Source organism: Dromiciops gliroides, chromosome 1 (assembly GCF_019393635.1).
Source record: "Dromiciops gliroides isolate mDroGli1 chromosome 1, mDroGli1.pri, whole genome shotgun sequence".
NCBI classification, from domain to species: Eukaryota; Metazoa; Chordata; class Mammalia; order Microbiotheria; family Microbiotheriidae; genus Dromiciops; species Dromiciops gliroides.
In genome coordinates this window covers 304,465,865-304,492,480 of record NC_057861.1, presented here as the reverse complement: position 1 = coordinate 304,492,480, position 26,616 = coordinate 304,465,865, and the positions used below count along the sequence as shown (strand labels likewise).

Below are 26,616 nucleotides of genomic sequence, written 5' to 3'. Positions count from 1 at the left end.
GTAAAGAAAGAATTCAATTCAGAAAGTTTAAATGATAATGAAGAAAGAAGATGATAAGCAAACAGAAATGAATGAAGTTATTCCCAAGTCCATATCCTAGGATATGGGATTGGGCAGGGAATGGTGCTGGAGCCAACTTGTAGCAGTGAGCTGATTGTAAAATTTTCATTATGAGTATTTACACATCAGAAAGCACCAAATACTACACAAATTAGGACTTGCATTATTATTTTGTTGGTTGTCTAGACATAATAAAGTGTAGGAAAGAGTAATAATACACATTCAACAGTATGTCATGCTTTTCAGAGAGCTGATTGTTTAACATTTACCAGCACACTCCTACATATCTCTCATAAAGATAGCACAAAGAGGGGAATGTAAACATATTCTATAATTGACTGAAAGAATTAAATAAATCATAATACATTTACTAAGAACCTACTATATGGGGGCAGCTAGGTGGCACAGTGGATAAAGCATCAGCCCTGGATTCAGGAGGACCTGAGTCCAAATCCGGCCTCAGTCACTTGATACTTACTAGCTGTCTGACCCCCTGGGCAAGTCACTTAACCCTCATTGCCCCCCCCCCCAAAAAAAAGAACCTACTATACGCCAGGCTCAATGAAAGGTAAAAGACAGACCCTGCTCTCAAGGAGTCACATTCTAATTAACTGTTCAATTACAAGCTTAAAAGAGAAGATTTAGATGGAATATATTTGACTTTAAGTATTTGAAGTTTTAATATGTAGAAGAAAGATTAGATTTGTTTTGTTGGATCTTGAAGGCTAGAAGTTGAATTAGGAGGAAATTATCAATTGACAGATTCTGACTCAGTTTAAGGAACATATTTCATAACAATTGGAGGGGTGGCTAGGTGGCACAGTGGATAGAGCACCGACTCTGGATTCAGGAGGACCTGAGTTCAAATCCAGCTTCAGCCACTTGACACTTTACTACCTGTGTGACCTTGGGCAAGTCACTTAACCCTCATCATCTCTTCCCCCCCCCCCCAAAAGAAACTTACATAACAATTGGAACTGTACCCAGAAAAGTGTCTCATCTGTAAGGTTTTATGCCAGGCTCTGGACATACCGAAGATAAAACAATTCCTGTACTCAAGGAGCTTACTGTATATACTCTAAAGATATACCTACAAAGACAGATACATACAGAGTACTTTGAAGAGGGAGGCAAGGAGAAGTAAATGGCACCCTAACACTTGGGGGATTAAAAGGCTTCATAATGGTACTTGAGCTAAATCTTGAAGTAAAGTGAGGATTTTAAAAGATGGAGAGGAAGGAGAGCATGATTTTGACCTTAATGAAAAAGCAATATACTATTTAACTTATTTTTAAAACATAAATTTAAGGAATTTTGGGAGCAGCTAGGTGGTGCAGTGGATAAAGCACTGGTCCTGGATTCAGGAGGACCTGAGTTCAAATCTGGCCTCAGATACTTGACACTTACAGCTGTGTGACCTTGGGCAAGTCACTTAACCCTCATTGCCCTGCAAAAATAAATAAATAAACAAATTTAAGGAATTTCTGACTAGGGTGTATCATATGTTTGTTGGTGTGACATTGTTAACATCAAAGTAATTTTTTGTCTTCAATATATCATATATTATAAATATCCAGACAAAAGAACCAGGGGAACTTTTAGGTGATGCTAGTATATCATAAGAAAATTCCTCAGTAGCAGGGGGAATTCTTGTGGACCCCAAATTCTCACAAGTCTGGTTATTTTGACCAATGTCAGAAGATCCCAGAGTCAGCAAGCAGCTGAAAGTAGAAGAGGTTCATTGCAGGGTGAAGAGGGGAGATAGTTATTGCACATGTATGATATTTATTTCCATAGGAATCCACATCTCATTTCCTTTCACATATAAAGTTTTTAATTTCTTAAGTTGTTTATTATTGGAGTTATCTGGGATGAATTGAGAAACATCCTATACTGGGAATGAGGCAGGCTTGGGTTGACCAGGTAATATGACTTTGAGCATGCCACAACCCATTGCCTGTAGTTTCCTTACCTACAAAATGAGTAGTTTATATTAGACGTAGCTACTCTAAGGCTGTGTCCAGTAAGGTTCTTATGTTCCATCATCCAGTTAGGAAGCTAGGATCTCAAATTAACTTTCTAACAAACTTTGCCTCAAATGCATTTAATCTGCAAAATGAGAGGTAAGTGGTATAGCCTTTTACCCCCTTATACTGTAACTGTGTTTAGAAAAAAACATTTCAATTCAATTCAATAAACATTTATTAAACACCTACTATGAGCCAGGCACTGTGCTAAGCGCTAGGGATACAAAAAGAGGCAAAAGAGAGTCCCTACTTCTAATCTAATGGGGGAGACAACAAGCAGATAGATATATACATATCAAGCTATATACAGGATAAATAGGAAATAATTTAAAAAGGGAAAGCATTGGAATTAAGAGGGGTTAGGGAAGGCTTCTTGTAGAACATGAGCTTTTAGTTACTTAAAGGAATCCAGGGAAGTCAGTAGTAGGAGCAGAGAAGGGAGAGTATGGGGGACACAGCCTGAGACAATGCTTGCAGCCAAGAAATGGAGGGTCTTGTTGTTGGAGAAACCAGGAGGCCAGTGTCACTGGATTGGAAAAATACATGTTGAGGATAAGGTGTAAAAAGTGGCGTTACCATTTTAAGGAAACATTTTAGGAGGGTTGTTTTTTTTTTTTTTTTTGGAGTAGAAATAGTAGAGGCTGCATCCTATTGTGGTGGAGAGAACCCTGGGTTTGGTGTCAGAAAACCTGGTTAGCTCTACTTTTTGCCATCTATGGGACTGTGGGCCAAGTCTCTGCCCCTCTCTCTATCTTACCTGTAAATGATGGGATTATATGAGATTTGTAATTTAACAATAAGCTCAAACCTGAGTTCAAATCCAGCCTCTAACACTTATTAGCTGTGTGACCCTGGTCAAGTCCCTTAACCCTGTTTATCTCAGTTTCCTTATCTGTAAAATGAAATGGAGAAGGAAATGGCAAACTACTCCAGTATCTTTACCAAAAAGACCCCAAAGGGCATTGCAGAGTCAGACAGGAGTGAAATAACTGGATAACAGCAAGAACAAGTGCATTCTCTGTTGTCTGGAAGCTTAAAGTTAAAATCAAATTTAACTTGGCATAGAGAATATGAGTCAATATTATGTATTCCTGGCTTGTGCTTCTTAAACTACTTATTTTTCAAGGCGCATCTCAAGTGCTGTCTCTTACAGGAAGGCTTTCCTGATTCGCTTTGTCCTTATTCCTCTCTTTGTCCTTACACTATATCTTTTGTTTACTAATATATCTTTTATGCACTTTGCATCCCCAAGTAGAATATTTACCTGCTAGTATAGTGGAGAGAGCAGTAAGCAGCTCCACAGCCAGAAGACCCAGTTTCAATGTCCACCTTGCTGCCTGACCTTGTCAAGCAGATGATTTCCTCTCCCTCGGCCTTAGTTTCCTCATATGTAAAATTAAGGGGGTTGGATTCAGTGGTCTCCAAGATCCCTTTCAGCTGTAGTTCTAAGTCAAAGTTCTAGGTCAAAGTCTCTCTCTCTCTCTCTGTCTCTCTGTCTCTCTCTCTCTCTCTCTCTCTCTCTCTCTCTGTCTCTCTGTCTCTCTGTCTCTCTGTCTCTGTCTCTCTCTCTCTCTCTCTGTGTCTCTGTCTCCCTGTCTCTGTCACTCTGTCTCTTTTCAGCTCTTTACAAATAAGTGTTTAATAAATATACCTTCAATTGAATCACCTGCTTAGAAAATCCTGTAGGCCTTGGTAACCTAGAGTGGTTAGTGCCTTTCTTTTTTTTTCCCCCCAGTAATGTTTTTAGTACGTGTTAAAAACTCCTTATTATTGCCTGGTTTACAAAATTCATATGAACCTTGAGCAATTAGCATTGACTTTGACATTTGTATGTTAAATTACTCTCAAATGTACACACACTGGGGGAAGAGAAAAGTATAATCATAGTAAATCTGAATTTTCTCTTGCAGTGATCCATACGTAAAACTTTCACTGTATGTAGCAGATGAGAACAGAGAGCTTGCTTTGGTGCAGACAAAAACCATTAAAAAGGTAAGTGATCGATTGTTAATTGAAGGTTGGGTTCATCATCAGTGTAAAAACCATAACTAGTCAGGTTCTTTGAGATCAATGTGTTTTCTTAAAGATTATGCCTTGGGCCATTAAATACTGTAATTGCTTAGGTTTACCTTTTACACCACCTAGTTGTTAGCCTGCCTCCCTTTCTCTCTCTCTCTCTCTCTCTCTCTCTCTCTCTCTCTCTCTCTCTCTCTCTCTCTCTCTGTGTACATGTATATATATACACACACACATATATACGTGTATGTGTGTGTGTGTGTGTGTGTGTGTGTGATGTGTTTACTATCCTAAATAGCCAGTACTTAGCACAGTGCCTGGCATATAGTGTTTAATAAAGGCTTACTGACTGGTTGGCTTAAAAGCCACCTAATTCAACTCTCTTATTTATAGCTGAGGATTTGAGGCCCAAGAATTGTCTTTCTTTCATATTTGGACACTCAGTGTCTGGCATATTAAAAAATGTTCCTCAATTGATTAAAAAGCCTTGGGGAGATGGGGAGAGATAGGGCAACTTAGAAACCTGGAATTCTATGTAGGGAATTCCTAGTATAGATACTTTCTTCACTGATACATAAATTGATAATTTATGGTCTTAGCCACTGGGACCTATGAAGGTCAATTACTTGATCTTGGTCACAGCCCCTGAGACTCAGACTTAACACTGGAGCCTAGATTTTCCTAAGCCCCAAGACTGGCTCAGTATACACTATGCCATATCGCATCTAAGACTAGAAAAAGTTTCAGTTAGTCATTGTTTAAGGGGGAAAAAAAGTTTCCTCTCATTTTTAATAGATATAATGAAAAACTTTGTTCTTAAATTACAACATGTCTGTTTTAAACAAAATTAAGCAGGTGCCTTTATTTGTGTTTGTCCTCATTCTATAGCTTCAGTTGCAAATATTTTAAGTTTAGATATATAATTTAAAATAGATCTTCAGTAAACTGAGCACCATCTGGATTTGAGAGGTACAAGAAGAAACAACTGTCAAAGAGAATTAAATGCTTGTTTAGCTTTATGCATACTAGATAAAATAAAAGAGTAATTAGGAAAAAAAATAGACTTGTACCTCTGGTTCTACTTGGCTATTTGCATGTTTTCCATTTATAAAGCAGGAAACTTTAACAATGCACCAATGTTTTCTATGAAAATACCATTCTTATTTTCACTTGATTATAATTTTGAACATGATTATTAGTTTTCCTTAACCCTTTAAATTTTTTGGTTTTGTTTTTGTGTGGTTTACTCTTGACCCAATCAAGCGATTTGGAGTTTGCCTGACTGCTGAATTTCCCTATCCTAGCTACTGTAACGCTGTCTTTCTGCTGCATGGCCAACATGAAATACGTCTCTGAGCTCATGATAGAGGTCATTTTGTGAAAGGAAAAATGATGATTGTATAGTCTCTACTGTTTCATGGTGCCTGGCACTAAAAATCTGTTTTCAAAATAGCAGAATATGTTTTGATTAGTTGGGAGCTTCCCGTGGAGAACGCTGGTGGCCGGCCATTGTTTCCTGCATTATTAGCTGTCATTTGCTCAGCCATCAGTGTGGCAGGAAGGAAGCTGGCTAGGAGTGAGTGCAGGGCTCTGCTAGCCCACTTTCTCTCAAGAGAGACAGAACAAAACAAACAAAAGCAGCAATAGCTTTCTAGTATTGAGAAGTGTTTTCTGCAGTGGGGATTTTCAAACATTTTCCTTCTCCCTGCCCCTGCACCCCTGCGTCTGCAGTGGTGGCTGTTTCCCTTTCTTTGCCTCCTGGGTAGTCGACTGCCAACATCCTGGTTAGTATTTCTGTCCTGTTCTCACTGTTGATGAATCACTCTCATCTTCATTCTCTTCATCTCTCTGTTATTCCTCCATGCCGTGTATTACTATACATTTTTATTGTTCTCTCGTTTTCCATTTACCTTTGTTCCTCGGGAATTGATAGAATGCATGTCTCAAAGATTGCATCCTTATTCAGGAAATGGGAGTGCTGGGCCTAGGTGACTGACATCACATCAAATCTTTTTTTCCCCTCCTTTCTTTCCTTCTCCCTCCGTTCCTTTCCTTTTGTCCCTCTTCCTCCCTCCCTTTCTCCCTATTTTTCTTCCCTTTCCTTCCCTGTCTCTCCCTTCCCTTCTCTTCCTTACTCTCCTTAATGTATCTCTTGCTTTCTTTCTGTGTATCTTTCTCATTCTTATCCCCTTGCACACTTTTCAATAAAAAACACTGCAACTTCATCTATTGGGGTTTTAAAAATCTTTAGTTGTAGAGTTTGTGGAGAAAAGGCAATCTTGACATTTTAATGCCAGCACAATGTACAATTTGTGTGACAGTCTTTTGTATCTATAGGTAATGGTGCAGAATGAAGACTTCTTGCCTTTTTCTTTTTCCATGAAACCTTACCTTAAAGAAATAGGTTGATAATGGGAGGGATTATCCTGCATGAATCTGGCTACTCTACATCAGCAGCTGAATGAGGAGTTGTCAAAATAATTTTATAGCTATTTTTCTTTTCAAATGCATATGTTTATGCATCTTTGTGTATGTGTGTAAATTCTCATTCCCATATAAGACTAAAAGTCAGATTGGCAAACTTCTAGAAATACGATCTTGGTTCATTTGGGGGCATGCTGTACGTCTGGGTATGTACATTATACCAAGCAGACTAATGATTTTTGTTTTCTGTTTCACAATTAATAAATGTGTATCATATTATATAGGCATATATGATTTGTGGGGAAAAAAAGACTAGTCCTATAATTTAAAATTTTTTTCCCCTTTGGTTTGTATCTTATGGGGTTTTTTCTGATTTCGTTAATACAAATGATCCCCTTTGTGAGATTCCCTCCACATTTAGCTGTTTTTAATTTTTAATTAGCAAATGCTAAATTTAAAACAAAACCAGTCTTCCTACCCTTTCCCCCAAGCATTTTATTGCTCCATAGAGGATAGACAGTTAAGTTCATCCTCGTCTTTTGTGTCATGTTATTATCTCTGTTTTAATAAATGACATGGTTTCTTCTCTTCACCACAATGTCTCCATATAGATCCCTGATGATCTCTGTTCTAGTGATAGATTTCTATTAATAGTCTAGAATCTATTTTTAGATCCTCTGCTTCATAAATGCACTCCCACACAGTTTTCTCTGTGGAAGAATTTCAATCAATTGGCTACATGGTTGGGGCTTTTTATTGTTTTGTTTTGTTTTCAGTTTTTTGGCTATTTTCTGGATTTCCTAGGCAGCGTATTTTCTTTATAAGCACAAAAATATACATATAAATTTTATGACTTCAATTGTATTAGAAACCCATAACAGTTATAAAGATTATGAAACATGTTTAAAAATAAATAATTTCTCTTACAGACACTGAATCCAAAATGGAATGAAGAATTTTATTTTAGAGTAAGTTTTTTTTTAAACTTGTTTATACCAATTTGCTCCTAATAATAACTAGACACATTTTCTTTTGATTTATTTTGGGGAGAGAAGGCGTACTACTGCTTATTTTAAATTTTGTTGGATGGTGAACATTTTGGCTGTTAAGCTTTTTTTTCTTTTTTCAGGATACATAGTATCCCAATTTCTCTAAACCAGGGGCAAATGAGGAAAATTCAAGAGGCCAGGCATGCTAGAAACAAAATATGACACACTGCTTCATTCTGGGATAATGATTATGTGAATGGAAGAAAATATCACAAAAAAATCTAAAAATGAGGAAAAAATGGAACTGCTTATTCATTCTTAACTTATTAATGCAGTGAGCACAGCAGTAGTGCGCTTTCTTTAGAGGATTGTGTAAATGGGGCTCTCTTTGTACATGGGTGTATGTTTACATATAATCATATTTCATAACTATGACTGCCACATGGCAATTAATATCTAGCATTTACTGTCTGAAATTTAGTCTCCTTTAAGCAATATGTTTAAAATGTTAAAAACAACAGCAAAGAAGTGTTAGAAGAGCTGTCGTATATCCCTTTTTGACTCATTTAAATGTTAGTTAAGGTATATGGGGAAAGAGCAAACATTTTAATATAATACTTGGATGTATTTTTTAAAATTAATTTTTAGTAGGAATGTAATGAAGATGTTTTGATATTGGCAAAAAATGTTCTAAAGTTCAGAATTAAAATTTTCAACCATGAAAAACTTTGATGTTCAATTCTGAATTTCTTTTTAGAAGAAAGTGACTTTTGTGTTATAAATATCACCAAATGAGGTAAAATGTCAGTAGTTCTTAATCTTTTACAGCTGCTCTCTGGGGAGAAACCTGACTAACATTATTAGTTATTGCTTTAATACTTTAGAAATATTAATTGATTCAACTGTGGGAATCATTGAATGGCATTACTATTCTCAGAATGGCACAAAATCTCTAAGAATTATTTTGTAACAGAATGGTCTATTGCTGCCATTTTCCTATAGTCTTAATAGTTTGTTATATGATGCACTAGCAAAACTTGTTGACTGCTTCTTTAACACATTCAGATCTGAAGCTGGCATTGTAAAGTAAATGCCATTTAGCTTTTCTCTATATATCTTCTAATAGAGAAAGTTCATAATAGTTAAGAACTGAAAAATTAATGAACAAAAGTAAACCATTCACTTGTGTTATGAAACTCTGTGGTGCAATATTGAATTCTTTTAAATTCCAAATACTTTAAGGCTCTTTTCAGTTTAATGCATTGGTCACATTTAGCAGACATTTGGACACACTCTTTTTTATTCAACAAACATTGGCCAGCCCACATTTAATTCTATATATCCTTCTTAAAGTTTTAGTAGGCCTTTCCCTTGACACTGAGCTAGGCTAAAGAACAAATTCGAGGAAGAAATCAACCTTACACCTATTACCTTCCCAAGTTTCTCACTATCCTTTCCAGTACTATTAATTTTCAGTGTCATAGATTTCAAGCTATCAAAAATTCAACCATCTCTTGACTACTTTCTAACTTTTTCCTGATAAAATTGTTTTGTTACTTTCGTTCGGCCTTCATTTAACCTCGGACTCATTAATTTAGTCTGCAAACAGAAATGGTGTGTGTGCATGTTTTTTGTTTTTTTAATTGCCACACAAGGGCTTGCTCCGTTTAAAAAATGGTAATAGAAATCTGAGAGACTCATTAAAATTTCTTACTTGTTAGAAGAAATTCTACAGCCTTGAAATTATGGTTTTAAAAGAAATCAATTTTCCCCTCCATGGGTAGAGAAGAAAAAAAAATAGGCAATTCTTTCCTACTCTCTCCAGTGTCATAGTAGTTTAGAACCCAATAAGAACTTTGAGATGTCTATGTTTAGTCATCTCTTTACTTGATCGTCTAGGAAAACAAGATCTTGGATGGTTAAATGACTTACCTTCATAACACAGCAAGTTTGTGTCACAGTCAGGGCTGGAAGTGTACCCTTATAATTTATAATGCACTAGTTACTCATGGAACATTTGAGAAGTAGATAAAAAGCATCAAAGAAATATAGAGAAGTCCATAATATTATTATGTAGCAGTAATTACAGATGCCTTTATGTCTCTGGTATTTTAGGAGATTATAAAATATCAACTGAATCTCTGAGGAATTCTAATCCAACCCCCTCATTTTACAAAATGAAGAAGTTGAGACCCAGGAGGAGTTAGTAATTTGTCTAACGTCCCATGGATAGTAAATATTAGAGTTGATATTTGTACCGATGTCCCTTGACACTATATCATTTTTAATCTTTTGGTCCAAAGTGCTGTGTCTCATGTGTTCTCCTTTTTTAAGAATCTGGATTAGGGGGCAGCTAGGTGTGCAGTGGATAAAGCACCGGCCCTGGATTCAGGAGTACCTAAGTTCAAATCTGGCCTCAGACACTTGACACTAGCTGTGTGACCACAGGCAAGTCACTTAACTCCCATTGCCCTGCAAAACACCAAAAAAAAAAAAATCTGGATTACTTCAGACATTTAATTAAATATTCTGTGCTGTGTGCCATTTAATGAACATAGTAGGTATTTAATACATGCTTGTTGATTGATTGATTAGGAGTGAGAGAATGAAGAAGAACCTGAGGAAGAAAGAGTGATGCAGCTTGAGGTCAGAGGAAAGAAAACCCATCAAACAATTTAGGTGATACAGTGCCTGGAGTTGGGCAGACCTGAGTTCTAATCCAGCCTCAGACATTTACTAGCTGTGTGACCTCAGCAAGGCCCTTAGCCTTTGTCTGCTTGTTTCCTTCTCTGTAAAATAAGATAACAATAGCACCTACCTCACAGAGTTGTTGCAAGAATCAAAAGAGCTATCTCTAAATTGCTTAGCACAATGCCTGGCATACTGTAGGTGCTTAATAATTGCTTTCCCCCTTCCCTTATCCATTGGCTCTAGCTCTGGCCTAGATATTACACAGCTGTGGAAACTTCTTTTCATTTCTCTGTACAGCTCTTAGCTCTGACCTGGCCTAGAGACAACTCCTTAGGCTTCAAGTTTCTGTGGAAAGATGGGACTCTAGATAATCTCAGGAAGTACCTTTATAATTGATAAAAATTAAGTTTTAAAGCATTTACAATTATTTCTCAGAAGATGTGTAGTATTTTTTTCCTTTTTTGTTTTAGTGTTGTAGCTAAAAGTTCATAACAGCTGGAAAATTAAAAATTTGTTTTAGATGCTTGCCACTGTAGACATGGCTGAGATTAGACAAGTATGGTTAGAGGCACCCTCCAGTTTATCATTGTTTTGTTTGGGGTTTTTGGTTGTTGTTGTTGTTTTGATTTCTTTTTATTTTTGAATTATTGATGGTGACGTTTGTGTTTCTTATAGGTAAATCCATCCAATCATAGACTCCTGTTTGAAGTATTTGATGAAAACAGATTGGTAAGTTTTGACCTTCCACTGACCACCATCCACCTCCCCAAAGAATGATCTTAATATGAAAATTACATCTGTTTTTTTGTTTTGGGTTTTTTTGCCGGTATACCAAAGCAAATTTGAATAGTGTGTGTGTGTATGTATATATATTTAAAACTTTTAAGTTTTGGTTCTGGACCTCTGATTTTATCAACGTAGGAAATAAACTGACATGGAAACTTCATCCATTAATGCAGATTGTCAACTCATTTGTAATTCATAATCTTATATAGTTGTTCGGCTCACTGAAAGATTAAGTAGCTTCTCTATGGATCACACAGATAGTATATGCAGAGAAAAGACTTGGACCCAGGTCTTTGGACCTAGATCACTCTGAATCTCATTGTATGTGACTTTCAATGTCATTTTGTCTAGCCACCTGCATGGGCATGGGTCAGAAAATTTTATATATTAATATCCATATATTTTCAGAATTTTAAATATTCATCATCTATATTTGTACTATTTATGTGCTAGTGGCATAGGAGAAAATTAGTGATATTTGTGTAGGTGTGTGTTTTTCTCCCAGTAAGTAAAAAATAAAATCTATTAATGTTAAGATAGACTCTTTATGTGCTGATGTTTGGTATATAGAATGGTAGTATAATTAGTTAAGAATTACTCACTACATGTAAACTAACTTTAAGGAATTCCAAAGCATACTTGTCCATATGGCTTTTTTTTTTTCTGCAAAGTAGTTCAAGATATATCTAATAACTTAAAATGAAGGGATGGACTGTCCTATGAGAGAAAAAAAATGTGGTTCTTTTTTTGGTGACAGTTTTTTGAAAATTGGGTTTTTGCTGCTGTTCAGTGGTTTTTCTTTTGTGTGTGTGTGTGTGTGGGGGGGGCAATTGGGGTTAAGTGACTTGCCCAGGGTCACATAGCTGGCAAGTGTTAAGTGTCTGAGGTTGGATTTGAACTCAGGTCCTGAATCCAGGGCCGGTGTTTTATCCACTGCACCATCTAGCTGCCCCTGTTAAGTGGTTTTTCAATTGTGTCCAAGTCTTCATGATCCCATTTGGGGTGTTCTTGGCAGAGATACTGGAATGGCTTGCCATTTCCTTCTCCAGTCCATTTGACAGATAAGGAACTGAGGTAAACAGTTAAATGACTTGCCCAGGGTCACACAGCTAGTAAGTTATCTGAGGCCAGATTTTAATGGAGGAAGACGAATCTTTCTGTCTCCAGCCCTGTTACTCTAACCACTATATCAACTAGCTTTCCCATCCTCCCCAAATGGTTAGTTGTTTCTTTTCAAGTATAGAAGGAAAATTTCCATCTGGAAAGCTTAGTTAAGATAGCCTACAGATATCAATGAGGGAAAAAAAAATGCAGAAAAAGTACCAGCTTTTCAGTTTGAGATTTTGTTCCCTCTTTTTGCTTAAATTGGGAAAATACATTACAGAGCTAAGTTGATCTTCTCTTTTTTTATTTTAAAAAAGAGACCATTATTACCACATACTCTATGCATCTATGGCAATCTCCACAATCACATACCAGAACAATTGGTTTCACATATAGCACAGCAGCTAGAGTGCTAGACATAGAATCTGGAATACCAAGGTTCAAATCTAGCCGTAGCAACTTAACAGATAGGTGACCCTGGGCAAACCACCTTACCTCTGTCTGCTTCAGTTTCCTTATTTGTAAAATAGGGGAAATAACAGTACCCACTTCCCAGGAATGTTATGAGGATAAAAAGACTATATTTGTAAAGCATTTGGTAAACCTTAAAGCACTATAAAATGCTGCTGCTGCTGCTACTACTACTACTACTACTGTTGTTACTACTACTTCTACTTCTTCTTTTTTTTAGTGAGGCAATTGGGGCTTAAGTGACTTGCCCAGGGTCACACAGCTAGTAAGTGTTAAGTGTCTGAGGCCAGTTTTGAACTCAGGTCCTCCTGACTCCAGGGCTGGTGCTCTATCCACTGTGCCACCTAGCTGCCCCTACTACTTCTACTTCTTTTCTTCTTCTTCTTCCTATTCCTCCTCTTCTTACTACTACCACTACTACTACTTTCTGTCCATCTCCTCTGTCTTCTCCATCTCTTCTTCTACTCACTGTCTCCAAAATGTAGATTCCAGTTGTTTAGTACTTTGTTATCATTTTCAAACAAACTGGAATGTACCTTTGTAGATCAATCAAGATACAAGCAACCTTATATTCTCCTCTCTCCCCCCCCCCACCCCCCCTCCCCAGGTCATTTCACAGATGAAGAAATAGATTTGGTGACCACAGAGTTGGTAAAGTGACTTGTCCCAGGTTACACAGCTTTTTAGTCAAAGAGAGAGGCTGTATTTAAGTCCAAGCCTTCTGGTTCCTGGGTGGTACTCCTTGACCATGCTATTTTATTTAATTTAAATTGGTTTGCGCCTTTACTGCCATTATAGTAATCAAGTAATGTTCACTCTGTCTTCTTAAGTGCTTGATGATATTCCAGAAACAATATGAGACAAGTTATATTTCCTCATGTCTCTCAGGAACTTTTAAATTACAATACATATGGGTCCAATGTTGGTGAAAATATGGTTTTATTTCCCCAAAATTATGAACTAGGAAATCCATAATAGAGTATATAAAGGATATATGCACACACAGTATATATAAGAAGGATATATGTGTGTGTGTGTGTGTGTGTGTGTGTGTGTGTGTGTATGTATGACAGAGGATATATTTAAAGTATATAGGAAGTCCATATATAGTATATAAATAATGCTAACTTTTTTTTGTCAGTGAACTAAATTCTATTATGCACATATGCTTATACTTAGACGTAGATGGGGGGTTTATTTTGGGATGGGGGTTGCTCTTTTCTATGCCTTATTTGTACATAGCCAGAAAAAGTTAGGTGTGAGAGACTCTACTGAATAGTGCCTTCAGATAAGACTAAGCCAACTCAGATATACTAGTTCTTGATAATTAAATGAGACATAATACCTAGAAAGGAAATAAATGATTTTTTTGGTTGACCTTAATTTTGCATTTAACATACTGTTTTTAGTCCTGAAGAATGCACTGTGAAAAGTAAAGGATTTCCCTTATTTCTTCATTTAACTGTGCTACCTTGAAGATTTTCTCGTGTTCTGTCTCTTGCCTCTCGAGTGTTCCTTGTTAGAAGAGTCTAAAATGCATAAAGATGTGTTTGCCATTCTACTGCTGTAGAAAGAATGTTTTATCTGAACATTGTATTTAGAAATACTAACACCTGGGTTTGCACCAAGCTGTCTGCAGAACCGTTTCTGTGTGACGAATGCCTGTGTTCTTTCTTGTTGGCTCAGAGGCCTGTTAAAGACAATATGGGATTGTGCTGGTACTTGGCAGTTTTAGTGTTGAACAAGCCAGATTCCATTTCTTTCATAATTGGTCATCTTGGCATTTGCAAACACGCCGCTAAAAAACAGATTTGGATGTCTAAACATGGGGTTGAACTCTTCCCACCCCATACTCATGATTCCAGATCTGTTGTCAAAACTATACTTTGGGATTTTAATAGAAACTTGTCTTGGCCTTTCTCTTTGGGTTGTATTCCTTTCCTACCCCAGGTCAACTTATATGGTTAAATAATGGCTACTTCTGGTCCGTGAAAAAGAATTAATATAAAAGACAATTATAAATGATTCTTTTTACAAGTGTTTTTCTGAGTTAGCGAAACTGATGACTTTTTAGGAATTTAAAAACCTTCCCATTTTGGCTCTTAGGAAGCACAAGAGTATGCCATGTGGGCATCCAAATTACACTAATTTAGGGTAACAGTTCCTCTATATAGTGTCTGTATGAAAGTAATGCAAATCTGAACATATATCAGATCTTTTTGGTTTTCCTACCTAGCATGTTACAAAGGACAAGAGTTTTTCCAGCTGTGTTTCTTATTGCTCTTTTTCTCTCCTTATGTGAGAATTCTTCTTTTTAACTTTTTTTTCTTTCCTTTTTGGTAGCTGTTAAGGCAAAAGTTTTAGCGTAGTGGCAAGATTTATAGAATTAACTTCAGCAGTATTTTAAATTCCCCATCCCCCACATAGATATTTTCTTACTTGTAGATCATAGTCTAATTATTTAGCATTAAAGGGAACTACTTCTGGGTAGTGTGTAATTATATTTATAGTATGTTTTTATTAGTTTGCATTCCACCATGGTAGTCTGATGATGTCATAAATAACCCAGCAAAACAAACAAACAAACAAAATCTGCAGCTTGTGAAAACCTGAGACCTATTTCTACTTTCTGAGTTGGTTTTTCTGAGGAGGTAGTGGGGATATGGGAAAATGTGGGGTTATTTTTTCATGGAAGGCACGTCGTATTCATTTGGGAGAGAGACAGAGAGAGAGAGAGAGAGAGAGAGAGAGAGAGAGAGAGAGAGAGAGAGAGAGAGTGTGTGTGTGTGTGTGTGTGTGTGTGTGTGCGCGCGCGCTCACGAATTGCTCAGTTCAGAAGTACCCTGTGAATATGATGTGATTTAGATTAATAGTAGCGTTGAGAGTGTTTGCTGCCCTAGTCAGCTGTGAGAGCTCGCCTGCTGGGGCAATGCCTTTCTGATGGAAAAAGAGCAGCTGGGAAGGTGCTGTTTCAGGCTCTTACTGTTTAAAAGAGAGGGAGAGGGAGAGGGAGGAAAAAAAAAAAAAAACCCAAGTCCAGAAGCTGGCATTGGAGAGGGAGAACAAGGTCATGTGGCTCTAACCATCCTACCCTCTGTCCCAGTGTGCAGGAGCGCTGATTCCTCTTATCCAATCATGCCTGGAATGCAGCTTGTCACTTGGGTTATTTCTGCTATCTGTCGCTATCGTTGGTGCAGTGCTAACAGTTTGGCAGATGGGACAATTTTTCTTGGAGTTTATGTCTTTGATTTTTAACTTCTGGCAGTGCCTGAATTGTTGTTGTTGTTGTCTCCCTCTCCCTTCCTGCCCTTCTGTTAAACCATGGCCCATCGGCTGCGGTTTCATTTTGGCTCTGGTCGAAGCAACACAGCCCCTGAATCAGAGATCCTAGATCGAGAGAGAGAAGACGACTTTTTTATGGCATTCCACACTTTGCCAAGGAGAAACAGTCCTCACCCATTCTCTCAAAATGGAGCAGAGTATGGTGGCGGTAGCCTACAAGAAGTGGGACCCCTCAAACGAAGCACGTCCATGTTTATCCCTCAGCTGCTGAATAACATTGATGCCCGTCCAACAAGGAGCTCATCTGTGCAAATCTCCCTGCAGCGCAAAGCTGCGAACGGACATACTGATGAGTGTGGGGCACCAGAGTCTCTTGATGAGGACCTTCCCTATAAATTTTCAGACCTTAGAGAGAATTTTACTGCACCAGTAAGTAGACCTTCTTCATCCCAAAGCAGCTCCCAAGAAACTTCAGAAAGAGAATCCCCTAATAATTCTCCGCCAAGGTTGCTCGATGATTTAGGACAACAGATCAATGGATCTAATACTTGCAGTCACAGAGTGTTTCGTACAGTTCCTTCAGATAACCAAGAGGATGCTGTCCCCTCAGTTGTCCAGGATGTAGAAGGCAATGAGAATGCTTCGGGCTTGAACATAAGCGGAGTAAGAATTCAGCACCGGGCTTCGAGTGCAGATATGCGTCAGGTTAGACTCTTGCCCTTTGGATCAGAGGTACAGAACAACCCTTCTGCTGCTGAGCCCAGGCGTTGGTCTTTGCAACATGTGCCAGATGTATCTTCTAGCTCTGGGAAAAGATGTTTTGTTTTCCAGTTGCAGCAACCCCAAACAAGCACTCCAAGCCCTGGTGGTGATTACAATTTTGGATTTACTGGAACAAAGGGGGACAGGTTGGTCAGGTATCCAAGAATAAGGCTAGAGAGGAGTACTTCTTATCCGGTTCAACCTCGACCTGAACGAGTTAGCCCAATGGAAGACAGAGTGAATTCAGAACCTCCTAACAATAGCAGGAATTGTCCTGAAATACACAGGAGTAACTCAGTAGAAAGGATTCCACAGGGTAAGGGCTGTACTTTTAAGATCAGACAAGATCAGAATTCCCGACAACAACACTTTAGAATTCTTGTCACTCGTGGTCATGAAGAACCTCACCAGACTCTCGAAGAGAGTAGCTCAGACACACCTGCTCCTACAGCAGCAAGCACTCTGGTAAGTTAGCCATTGAATGTGTTATGTTCCTGTTTGAACATTAGACAAAAATAATGTATTCAAACTGGGAATGGTTTTGTTTTTTTTAATTTGGCATTACAACTAAAAGAAGCTTTCTTCTATAGCATTTGAAGTTTTCCTGTTCAAAGAACCAGGTTACTCATAATTTCTAACCTCAAGTCATGTTGCTTTTATGCTCTTGATAGGTATCTGTGGATCCAGTCCTTGATGGGAATCATAATGTAATAATAAGACTGGCTGATAGTTTGCAAGGAAATACTTAACAGTTAAAAAGTCTTGTTCCTAATAAGTCTTCACACTCTCTTAGCTGACTTTATGTCTGAAGCAAATATATTTGTGTTCTCATTTTGGCAAAATATAATGGTTTCCCTTTTTCAGTGCTTAAGAAGCAATTCTGTCCCCCCCCCCCCAAAAAAAAAAACCAACAACAACAAAAACCAGTTTAGTCAAAGTTCACATGTTAATATTGGAAAATCCATAAGGAACCCATTTGCAGCTTCATCCTGTGCTGGGCCTTTTTATCAAGAATAATCTATGCTTAAAGTGTTAGAAAATATGGAACTAATGATTTCATTTCTCTTAAAATGTTTATATAAATAAGTGTCCCAAAGTTCTTTTCTGCTGTGTTAAAAGGCTGTCTAGTTCAGATACTTTTGTTTGTTTGCATTGATTAATTAAGAGGTGTACTCCATGTGAATAGTAATGCAGTACATGTGGTATGTTACTTATTTTTGAAGCAAAATAACTTTATGGACTAAGCATGGGTAAAAACTTTTATGGGGAATCATTAATTCTCAAGTTGCATTACAGTGCAATTTAACACTGCCCACTTGAGACTCCAGGCTCAATGATGCTGTATATAGAATAGTAAGTGCCCTATCTCCAGCTGTGAAAACAGACTCACTCAAACGGATTCTGGCCCTTACTGCTTGTGTGTGTTCTTGTTCTCTTCTGCTCTCCTTTTTAGTGAAATGTAGCACAGAAAGACAGCTGCTTACTTCACCCAGGCCATATGATGACTCTGCAGCTCTCTGACTTTCTATCTAGCAGAGCAAATGCTATGAAAACTTTAATCAGATTGATTTCTTTTGTTTATAAGCACTAGATTGAGGTTCTTTCTAAAGGAATTCACTCCCTGTCATTTGCATTGTTGTTGTTGTTGTTATTTTGTCTTTCAGCATCATGTAGCATCTTTACCTTACTGAAAAGCTTATGTTTATGATGGTGTGTGTGTGTGTGTGTGTGTGTGTGTGCATGCATGCACGCGCACATGCATGCGCTCTACAGGTGATGCTTCCTTTCTCTAGTATGTGTGAGCTATAACAATTTGTAACATTAGCGTCATAAGTAATTATTGGGCTAATTGATATCCCACACTAAGGTCACTGTGCCACTTTTTCAAGGGGGCATTATCCCCAAGCAAATGCTGTCTCTTGGATGACTTTATCCAACTCCCCATCTTTGCTCTTTTTTCTCAGTCCACCCCACTCCCTTCCTTTTTTTATATCTCTAACCCCTTTCTGGTAAACTGCTGTGTACTTCGTCATTGCTTTAACCTAATGTTATTTCCTCAAGTGGTAGAATAATTACATAGAAAAGGGTTAGGGAGGCTGCTGACATTTTAGTATTATTTCCCCCAGATATGAATGTGCCAGGGTGAGTTCAAAGCCTTCATTGCCTTGAATAGGTGTCTTTAGTGCACTGCTTCACTTGGGTCACTCCTATCACAAGTATTTTTTAAAAATCCAAAACCTTATTTTGACAACTTGTTTCCTAAAAGGACAGTTTTGATCATGCCTATCTTTCTGGAATCCAGTTTGTAGCACAAAAATATTAGCTAGTTTTATAGTTTAACTTTTGGGCACAAAGTCATTTAAGGATTTTTTAAAATTATAAATAGGTTTCTAATTTAAGTGTTTCCAACTCAATTTATTTGAATATACAATTATCTCTTGAAAAATTTTTAATCAAAAACATGCAGGAGAATGAGGGCCAAAAAAAAAAAAGTATTCTCTGGATATCTTGGACAATTAATTCAATGAGCCACTATTGAAGTCCATTGCCCTTCTCTCAGAAAAACCCACATTATCAAGTCATGCATAAGAAATGGTTGTTGGAAGGAACAACACAAAGAATTCCAACCCTTTTATTTTTAAATTTCTCTTTACTTTAGAAGCAGGTTCCCCTCTCTGTTTCTGCTGCATTACATGTGTTTGATGTGAGCCCAGGCCTTAGAGTGCAGGCAGCAGCTGCCACAGCCTTATTTATCTTGAGGGGAAACATTCATATGGGCGTCTACAGGCCTACTGCCATCAAGTGTTTGTGATCTTTCAAATATCTTGTTTTACTGAGAAGTTTTTTTCAGACCAAGATTGGATTTCATTATAAGGTTTCATGAAATTAACTAAAAATGAGACCTACAGGGTCAAATCTGTTTCATGATAAACGTCTGGAAACTTTTTTCCATAATTTGGGAATGATACTCAGAATTCCATGCATATACACACATATGTATATAGGCATGTCTATGTGTGTATATTTATATGCATACACATCTATCTCTTCATTAATACATGCATGTAGATAGCTGTGTACATACACACACATACACATGTGCATATTCAAACATATGAAGATGCATGTATATTTATGAACTGCTCCAATAATCTTGGAGCAAATATAATGAATACAACCATCTCAGGAAGCTAATATTAGTAAATGGACATTTTCCAAATAAGATAACCTGGTTAAGTTAAGCTTTGACTAATTGTAGTTATATTTCTGGGAACTCAAAGTTAACATATACATGTGTATAAGGAGCTATAGCATAATCGACATAGTAATTTTTTTTAAACGTTTAATCTCCACCCAGTTGTGTCTAGTGATTATACTGTCTTATTGGCCCTGTAACCTGAGAGGAGATTCAGGTTTTATCAATAACTATTGGCTTCTTTCACTTAACTCTTGTTAAGAATGTCTTTGGGGATCCACATGTTAATTTGGTTTATCCAAGGGGAAAGGAAAGCTCATTGATCATTTCACATAATTGAGCTTAGTGTTTTCAAAATCTATTATATTTTACATTGGTAGTACTTTGTCAGGGATACATAATTTCATATACATATGACCACTCATTCTTCCTGTCCTTTAAAAAAAACCTACATGTGAGAATCTGCCCAATATTTATACATCATCACCATCAGCAGCAAATATTTTAAAGTCCTACTGTATATATTGCACAATACTAAGAATTTGCAGAATTGGATAGAAGGTGTCAAATATAATGTTGGTTCTTACCCTTAAAGAGCTCAATATGTAAGATTTGAAAGGACCAAAAAGATTGACTAATGAATCAAGTCCAGATGAATAAGAAGTGCCTTTTCAGCCATATCTAATGTTTCTTGCCTAATCTATAAAACTCAAACTGAGCTACTCACTTTTCCGTGTTTTTTTACACCCTTCCTCAATTTTCCACCTCATGTTTTTTACTAATACTGTGCTCCCAATTCTCAGATTCAGTAACCTTTTACCACAGCATTATCTATTGAAATTACTCCTATTCTTCTACTCCCAACATCCATAGCACCTCCTATAAGATTCCTATGAATCCTTTTCTCATCTTCCCTACTTTTCTCCTGCTAGCAGTTATCTTCCCTTGGTAGTGTCTCACGTAATATTTTGTACCTTTAATGTGTATTTGTATTTGAATTTTTATTATAAATCAAATAACAGTTCTATTGACTGCTTCCTTATACTGTGCAAACATGTTCTGTTCCATCTCTTAAACTTATGTCTTTCTTTCCATTTCTCTTCATTGCCCAACTCCTAGGTAGTATAGTACTATTATGCCATTGCAATCCATTTCTTTAATCTTATGTAAAGTCACACAAGAACAACATGTCCAAAGCTGCCACACTCATTTCCTCCCACAACCCACCTCTCATCTTTACACAATTCTCCTTCAAGTCACTTAGATTCAGAGCCTCAGCTATTCTCTTCTCACTCTCCACCCTGCATCTCCATTCAGTAAATTTTTTGTCAATTTTATCTCCTCAACATCTAAGTTCATCCTGATTTCTCCATGAACACAGTTCAGGCCTCAGCATCTCTTGGCTTGTGTTGTTTTAAATAAGTTTTTATTGTTGTCTTCGGTTTTTTATTTTAACATCTTCATAATTATGCCCAGTATCCTTCTCTCTCCCTCCCAGAGAGCCATCGTATACAGAAAAAAATACTTTTTGAAGACAAAAAAAAAAAGAAATATAAAAGGAAAAAATAAGCCTAACTGATCAATACATTGAAAAAGTCAGAAAACTTGTGCAATGTGTAATACCTATGGATCTTCCAGCTCCCCAAAGGGGTGGGTGGGCATGTCCTCTCATTTCATCCAAGTGTGCTTGATCTTTATCATTATATTCACTTTTGATCTTTTGGTGTATTGTTCTTTCCATTTGCATTGTTGTTATATTATTTTCTTATCTCTGCTTACTTTACTCTGCATCAGTTTATGTACATCTTTTCATGAGTCTCTGTATTCATCACACATTTCATTTCCTATAACATTCTTGCTATATAACCATAGTCTCCTAATTATTTAATCTGCCTTACATTTTCCCCTTCTTTAATGTATCTTCCATACCACTTTTAAGGAGATATTTGTAAAGCTCAGTCTTTTTCCTGATCAGAAAGCTTCACTCGCTGCCCACTGACTAAAACAAGAAAAGGCATTAAGCATTTATTAAATGCTTATTCTGTGTCAGGCACTGTTCTGGGGGTTCAAACATAAAGAAAAAAGACCCCCTTTTCAAGGAGTTTGTAAGGAAGGATGACATATCAAAGGGAGCTAGAAAGGAAGGTGGGAAAGGAGAATGGACCTCACATTTCAGAAAGTGAGAAATAGAGCCAGGAGGATAATAAAAGTTTGTTGTCCTAGGTGCCTCCCCAAAATAGGAGCTCTGGGTAGAACTCATCAATGGGAGAAAAGGGGGTCCTGAATAGTGGAGGAATACTTATTCTAAGGTGAGAAGGATGCAGGGGGAGGTGGCTGTTCTAGCTTGAATGAAAGAAAAAAAGAACAAAAGAAATGTGAGGCTGGCAGATTTAGAGACATCTCCACTCCAATGTTCCTATGGACTCTTTATGCCCAGTCTGTGGTAGAGCCTTCTGAGTTTGTATTGGTCTGATCAGCCACAGTCGGACACACTGTACCCTGACCCCAGCATAGTGATGTCATTTTGGTCCTCCTTGAGCACAAAGGACAACAAGGAAACAATGAGGAGGCCCCAGTTACTGAGGGGAATTCTGGGGTGAAATGACAGCTGAGGCATGCTGGCAAAGTTCAAAAAGCCAGGTGAGGAATGAAGGTGGGGAAATGCTTGCTGCCATTAGGACAAATACCTGTTTTGCAACTCCACATCTTCTTCCAAATACAGGTTTACTTTGATATTTTCCAGTCCTCCAGCTGCCTGGATATTTTTTTTAAGCTTCCTTGATCTTTAAGAAACAATTGTGATTCTTTATTAATTTGCTGTCATCAAAATGACTTCTTCAACAGAGAATTACTAATTTTACATTTGAAACAGGAAATTTCATGCAGGTCGTTGAGTTATGAATATTGCTATTGTCAGGTTATGTTGATGGCTGTTTTGGGGAACACTTCCCATTATAGAACTTGAAATTAGGGTAAATGCTTGGGATCATTTTTGATGAGGCATGCTTGCTGATAGCATTTGTAATTTTTATTTTGGAGAAGTTGTTCTCTTGGTGCCCAGAGGTGAAATGTATGACTTTATTGCATATTTAAATGTATCATGGAACATTTTTTATAATGCAGTTCTGTACAGTTAAGCACAGTATGGTTGTATAATGAACTTTGGCATAAGATGAGTTTTTATGTAACATTTTTTACAGAAAATCTTGACATTAAGTTTCCAGTTAGTCTTCAACATCTTGTCTCAATTTTGAAATAAATATACTGAGTACCTTAGTCTTCTTCCAAAAAAAGAAAGTAGCATAAAGGAATGGCTATAATCTACCTCCCAAAAATGAAATTAAGAAAGTATCTTTTACCTCTAGTTGCATTTAGTATTACTTATAATTATTGCCTCTTATTAGAACAGATCCTAAATTCAGAAAGTCATAAGAAATGGAACCTGAAGTGACCCCTCACTCAGCTCTTTGATGCCAGGATATGAACTGACATTATAGCCATTCCTTTAATTGATGGAGAATTTGACCCTTTAATTTCAGTTAAACCAATTCCTAAGTGCTCAATGTGTACTATACACTGGAGATAAAAAGACAAAAATGGAAAAAATAAGTCACTGTCCTTAAGGTGTTTCCATTACATTTAAAACACCTCTCTATTTTAGCATTAAACACAGTTATAGTGACAATATTTTCTCAACCAAAAATTGGGACAGATATTTTCTGAAAGAATAACTCCTTTCTCAAAACTTCATTGAAAGTGTACTTTTATTGAAATTATCCTGTCCTATAAAAACTAGGACCTTTAGTCAAAAGCATGTTACAATTTTTTCTGTAAACATTTACTAAGTGATTTTTTAAAAAACCCAAACACCTGTAATAAGGGAGGCCTTAGAATTTCACAACCAAATTTCACTTTCAAGTGCTTCTAGATTTAAATTAATCTTTGCAGTGATTTCATAAATCTGCTAGTTTTGATTCTTTTTGTCGAATTGAACAGTTGCCCACCACTTCCCCATGCAATAACCTTATTCTGTAGTCAAACTTCTACCTGCCCTTTCTTTTATCCATTCTCTCTGGGCCAAACAACTATAGCTTTTGTGAATGGTTGTACTATCTCCTTTTCTGCCCTGTCTTATAGTCTCTTCTAAGGCATTCACATCTGTCTCTAAAGGTGATTTCTCCAAACTGGTCACAAAATTTTTGGAGGAATGTGAAAATAAATCTTTTTAAAATTCTTCCCTGTTTTTGTTTCCTACTGCACAGGTTTGTGTGTGTAGAAACACACACGCGCACACACACACACACACACACACACGCGCGCGCGCGCGCGCACACACACACACACACACACACACAGAATCATCTACTTTGCTTAAGACATTTTTCTACCCTCTAATAAAAACATATGTTTGGGGAAATTTTTTTTAATGAATTGGTCATTTAATCCTCAAAAGGAAAGATGATCCTTTGTTGGTGATTTTTCTTGATTAACTTGGATTCCTCTCTTTCTTGATTTAGAACTTTGCTAGGTAAATGGCTGGAAGGCTAACATGAGCCTAAGTTCTTGAATCTTTATTGCAGCACTACAGTCAAGGTTTTACTTCTGCATGTGTTATCAGCGCAATATGAATAAAAGTCCATCTGAAATATACAAAAGTACATCTGAAATAATATTGGATATTGCTTCTATAGTAGAACAGTTAGCACACACAATGTGCTGAACATAGTAGGTATGCAATCATTTGATTGTATTTTCTTCTTGATTATTGATAGCATTACTTTGACTTTGTCATACTTAGTGTTTTCACTGCCTTATTTCTTTCTCTCTCTCTCTCTTTTTGGTGAGGCAAATGGGGTTAAGTGACTTGCTCAGGGTCACACAGCTAGTAAGTATCAAGTGTCTGAGGTAAGATTTGAACTCAGGTCCTCCTGAATTCAGGGCCGGTGCTCTATCCAACTGTGCCACCTAGCTACCTCTTCACTGCCTTATTTCAATCATACCTGGTAGTAGAGGTCCCTACTTCTTTTTTGTGGCAAGTTCTGTGTGTATGCACACATGTATAGTTTGTGATGATGAACTTGTACTTCTGAGACTTGCCTGCAATGTGGTTAGAATCATAATTAGGAAATAAATATTTGACATTCATCTGGGAACTGATATGAAAATCAGTCACTTTACTTTTGTGATTCTAGCTTTATAGATGCTGAAAAGTATATTCATTCATATTTTGGAGTGGCTAATTTCATCAGTTCTTTATATTTTTCCTCTCAAATCATAGTGCTATATATATATATCTATATATATATATATATAGATATATATATAGATAGATAGATAGATAGATATAGATATAATTTTTTTTAGTGAGGCAATTGGGGTTAAGTGACTTGCCCAAGGTCACACAGATAGTAAGTGTTAAGTGTCTGAGGCCGGATTTGAACTCAGGTACTCCTGACTCCAGGGCCGGTGCTCTATCCACTGTGCCACCTAGCCGCCCCATATAGTGCTATATTTTATACTGTTCATTTTGGTTAGATCCAATACTTTGAAGCAAAGAATTTAGTGGAAACTGATCCAATACTGGAAAAATTATCCTTCACCTAATTGTTATAGTTGGTTTTGCCCCTTTAGTACACAACAGGACATGACTTTTGTGTTAAATCTTTTCTTAGTATAATTTTTGTTTGCTGGATGTATAAATATTTGTGATCTACTTTTCCTTGATCAAAATATTCCATTTGTAGATGGCTTCATAGGGTTTTCAATTTTGGGTCAGGTACCTGTTTGAAATTATGGGGATGGAGAGGTTCAGGGTGGGGAAAAAGAAGAGAAGTTCATTAGGGGAAGTTCTCAGGGAACATGCTACTATGTTATCTTTGGGCCTGATGCTGGAGTAACCAAGGTGATTTGAGTGTTACCCTATTTTTGCTACTGATTTATAAAGATCTAAAGATCTATATTGCTTTGTGGAGGGCTTGGTTGTGGGGTAGGGAAACAGAGGGAAGAATGTTTAGGAAGGTGATTATATCTTTTAGCTTTAATTATTAGGCATTTTTAACGGCTAGATACTTATGAGTAGAAAATGATATAATAAGACCAACATTTAAGCGTGTCTTGGTCCTTCAGTGGTTCACATTGTGACAGTAATATTAAATTGATCAGATTCAAGGGGGAAGCAGGATTATATTTGTAATTATACCCAGGTAACAAAACTCAGGACAAAAAGTCATACAAGTTTTATGAAGGAAGATTTGGGTTCAATATTAAGAAAACCTTTCTTGTAATTAGTGCTATCCAAAAAATCATGGACTGTCTGGAAAGGCCATGAAAAACCCTTGTCACTGAAGATCTTTAAACAAATATTAGATGACCAACCCCTTCTGAAGCAGGTTGTAATTCATTCATTGTTCTTTTGTTCCTGACACAGGGCCCACCTTGCACAGAATAGGTGATCAATAAATACTTTTTAATTGATTTGATGAGCTATAAGGGTCGTACCAGATAGCCTGGGAAGTCACAATTCTATGAAATTCTTGCACTTACCACAGATACCACATATCCTTTCAGGATCCATGTCAGAAACAAGTACATACTACATGTAACATCAGAACAAGGTCAATGATAATGTTCTTGAGTAAGTTTTCTTCCAAATCTGAGGCTCTGTGGTCCTAAAGCAAAGAAAGCATGAATGTGAGAACTCTTTTGAAAGGGATGTGCCAAGATGGTAAAGATCCTCACAGTTCTTAAAGAGCTCCAAAAGGTTTGAGAAACACACAAATGCAAGGAGCAACTTTATACAGTCACCTAT

At 37.1% G+C, this 26,616-nt stretch overlaps 1 protein-coding gene across 8 annotated transcripts in view; it reads left to right on the top strand.

Annotated features, from left to right (window-relative positions):
* Positions 1–26,616, top strand: part of NEDD4L (NEDD4 like E3 ubiquitin protein ligase) — a 478,713-nt gene that overhangs the window by 267,191 nt on the left and 184,906 nt on the right. For 4 of the 8 annotated variants that reach the window (XM_043980380.1, XM_043980369.1, XM_043980373.1 and 1 more), the window contains exon 1: positions 15,733–17,077. In XM_043980380.1, coding sequence (XP_043836315.1) covers positions 15,890–17,077 — 1,188 coding nt within the window. In that variant the 5' untranslated portion in view covers positions 15,733–15,889. Of the gene's footprint in view, positions 1–3,997; positions 4,080–5,870; positions 5,888–7,456; positions 7,496–10,882; positions 10,937–15,718; positions 17,078–26,616 lie in introns of those variants that run through there. The other 4 variants (XM_043980385.1, XM_043980391.1, XM_043980397.1 and 1 more) reach the window with 3 other exon arrangements.